Source organism: Sabethes cyaneus, chromosome 3, assembly GCF_943734655.1.
Source record: "Sabethes cyaneus chromosome 3, idSabCyanKW18_F2, whole genome shotgun sequence".
NCBI classification, from domain to species: Eukaryota; Metazoa; Arthropoda; class Insecta; order Diptera; family Culicidae; genus Sabethes; species Sabethes cyaneus.
In genome coordinates this window covers 84012392-84015860 of record NC_071355.1, presented here as the reverse complement: position 1 = coordinate 84015860, position 3469 = coordinate 84012392, and the positions used below count along the sequence as shown (strand labels likewise).

The 3469-nt window shown below is 36.1% G+C and overlaps 1 protein-coding gene across 1 annotated transcript; it reads left to right on the top strand.

Annotated features, from left to right (window-relative positions):
- Positions 1–646: 646 nt before the first annotated feature.
- On the top strand, positions 647–2886 carry LOC128742426 (N-alpha-acetyltransferase 30A). The gene is made up of 2 exons (XM_053838785.1): positions 647–1731; positions 1793–2886. The coding sequence occupies exons 1-2, from the start codon at positions 889–891 to the stop codon at positions 1955–1957; spliced, it is 1008 nt and encodes a 335-aa protein (XP_053694760.1). The 5' UTR covers positions 647–888; the 3' UTR covers positions 1958–2886.
- Positions 2887–3469: the final 583 nt, after the last annotated feature.

Here is a 3469-nt window from a genome sequence, read left to right as displayed (position 1 = left end):
TGTATGTTGTTAAAATTAATAAATTGATATCTATTTTCAAGTTATGGGATTCATCACACCACCACGGTTATGACAACAATGAACCATATTTGGACATGCCAGCATTACAAACAATAATCCACTTTATTTATCATCAACTGAGGTTAATTTTTTTTATTTGTATTTTGTTTTTAATTAAACAATAAAAAAATAAATTAATTAAAAAAATAATAATTCAAATACAAATACAAATACAAATTTGACAGCTCAAAAGTTTAAAACATAGCGCATTGGAAATTAAAGTGATTTTCTGTTGATTTCGTTTTGCTTTGTGTTGATTCATTTTCAAAGGATTTTCATTTCGAATCGTAATGATAGGCAAGTAGTGCGAATCCAACGGTAAATCACTTCGCTTCAACGTGTTATTTTTTTACCGTGTATGAATGTTCTCAGAGCGACTCACCCTTGCTTTTATCCGTTTAGTTTCTGTTTCACCGTTGGGCCTTTTTCATATGCTACGCAAGATTTGTTTTGCGTTGTTTTATCTCCGTGGCAGAAAAGGGTGCATCCCTAGCGCAACGTCAATATGACATTTAAATAACGTAGAAACTGTCATAATTTAGACGAAGGGAGAGAGTGTAAAAAAATCTTAAAAATCATTGGATATAGCAAAAATTATTTCGTACAAATAAAGCTGCAAATTAAATTGCCAAATTTAGTTCTGCTAGTTGGTTTCTCTGGAAGCACCTACTGTGTCGGATGCTGAGCACCAGATTATATAACAAGTGTGGGTTTGTTTCACTAAAACACGGTAAAATAGTTGAATCTCGAGAAGAAAAACTATTTTCACGCAAGATTTGCTACCGACGAACGAAACAGCAAGTGCTCGTCAGATAGGATTTTTTTCCGATGGAAGTTCAAGCGGAGGACGCTTCTACGAATGGCGTCGAAAACAGTGCACATCTTACTGCTAAATGCGGGAAGAAGAAAGTTAAGAGGAAAAACAAATCTAAAAATATCGGCACAAGTTCAAGTCAGGAGATATTACCTGGACGAGAGCATAACGCAAATGCGGATGTGGCCACGTCCCCTTGTGGGAAACTTAATGGTATTTCCGAAAGTGATTTATGCGAGAATTCAGTAGATGCAGTGAGTGAGAAACTGGAACAAGGACTAAAGTTGAAAGGCCAAAATGGTATAATAAATGGAACTGTCTCTAGTACTGATGAACACCAAACGGAAGGTAAACCTAAGAATCCAACTGCTAAGAAAAGGCACAGAAACCGCCAAAAGTCGAAGTGCCAACCGCCGCTCGTAACTGCCGGTGAGCATTCAACTGATACTGCACAGACAAAGGTTGAAGTTAATGCTACTAACCCAAAAAGTGAGAACCTGTCTGTCACTTCAACTCCGACGGTTCCAGTGAAAGAAATTCCGTTGGTGGAAGAACCACCGAAGCCTGAAATCATGTATCAGGTATACGAATCGGAACTTCAAATGCCAAGCATTATGTCCTTAATTCAAAAGGATCTGTCAGAACCCTATTCGATATACACCTATCGGTATTTCATCCATAATTGGCCTCGATTATGTTTTCTGGCGCTCCATCAAGACCGATGCGTCGGAGCCATTGTATGTAAATTGGACATTCATCGGCAAAACATTCGCCGAGGATATATTGCGATGCTAGCCGTCGATAAAGATTACCGAAAGCTGAAAATTGGAACCACGTTGGTGCAGAAGGCTATTCAGGTGCAGTCTTGCCATGTGGACCAATTAAACGAAAACTCAATGATATTCACTCTATTTACAGGCAATGCTGGATGACAGTGCCGATGAGGTTGTGTTGGAAACCGAGATAACTAATCGGCCTGCCCTACGACTGTATGAAAATTTGGGATTTGTTCGGGATAAACGGCTTTTTCACTACTATCTCAATGGGGTGGATGCTTTAAGGTTGAAACTGTGGTTCAGATGAATCGATTAAACTCATTTGCTAAGCAGAATATGCGATAAACACGGCTATTTTCTCCTCACATCGGCGTGTTTGAGCATGTACTAGAGAATGGATTTCCTTTGAATATAATTTCAACGTCCTCCGTTGATGTAGGTATTGTTTTTCTCAAAAACCCGTCTGTTTGAAAAAAAAAGTCCAACGTTTTATTTTGACATCAAAGTCCAAATGATGAGAATATATTAGTCGCGGAAATCTCATCTTTGGTTTTATTGTGATTCGGGACTAATACCAAGAAAATGGCAATTTAGAAATTATATCTAGAGAATAGCAGAAAAGTCGATACTATGATAACGTGGTTAATATACAACATCTGACCGGACAAAAGATGACGGTAAGCCTGACAGTATCGCGCATCTACGGTTGGCGTATCAGGCATTGTAAGGCTGATATTTAAAAAACAAAAAAACTTTCTAGCAGATAGACACATGTGACTCGTCTAACTGCCCATAAAGGCATATCAGCTCTACGGTTGACGGGATATACTAATTGTACGGGACAGCTATGTGTTCATGGGTGGTAAAAGAAAAGAAAAAATAATCAACCTACTAAATTTAACCAATAATAGACGTACTATAACCAACCAATTTGTACTGTCAGAATAAGCGAGAGCATCAGTAAGTACTACTATTTCAAGGATTTGTACGTGTATAAAATCACATTAAAGATTATTATTTATTTAAAAAGTCATGACACACAGAAATGAAGCAAACAAACAGCACATATGAAACAAAATTTCACCTAGCTATTGATTTCAGTTTCTCGGGCGTTTCGGTAGCGTACGATACGGTTTTTAACGAAATCATGTGTGTTCCTTCGAAATCATAAATATTAAATTTTAGTTAGACATGTTTGTTCATTTGTACAGTATGGTCAATATGTAAATAAAGTTATTTGTGAGCTGCTCTGGTGTACTTTTCAAAAATGTGGCTTTTTTATTTACCTGTTTTAGCAGTTTTATTATTTTTTTGTAAAGAAACTTGCACTCTTATAGATTTTTGTCCTTGTTATGACCGAATCGAGATGATTTCATGGAAGCTGTGACGATTATATGTCTAAAAATCAGTTTCCCAAATGAAATTTTAGCAAAACTCATCTTAAAATTACTACTTTCTCGAAACAATTTTGTACTACAATTTGTAGTACAAAATAAAAAAAAGGCGAAATTGAACCGATATTCGGACAAAAATTAAACAAAACTTAAACGTTATCAATCGATATGAGAAAAACAAGACAAAATTACATTGCAGCAGCGTTATAAATAACTTAAGTTAATTAAATTGAAAACGTGTGAAAGGGGGAAGCTTGCAATTTGGTTTCATTTGGCAGAAAGGTATCGAAACAATTTTCACTACTATTTTGCCTACGACATGAGTAAGCGTCATCATCAGTGTCTTTTTCTGTATTCGGCTAAGAGGTTCAAAACCAAATTAGTTAATTTGTAAAATTGCTAAACTAAGTATTGTTCTATCTTGT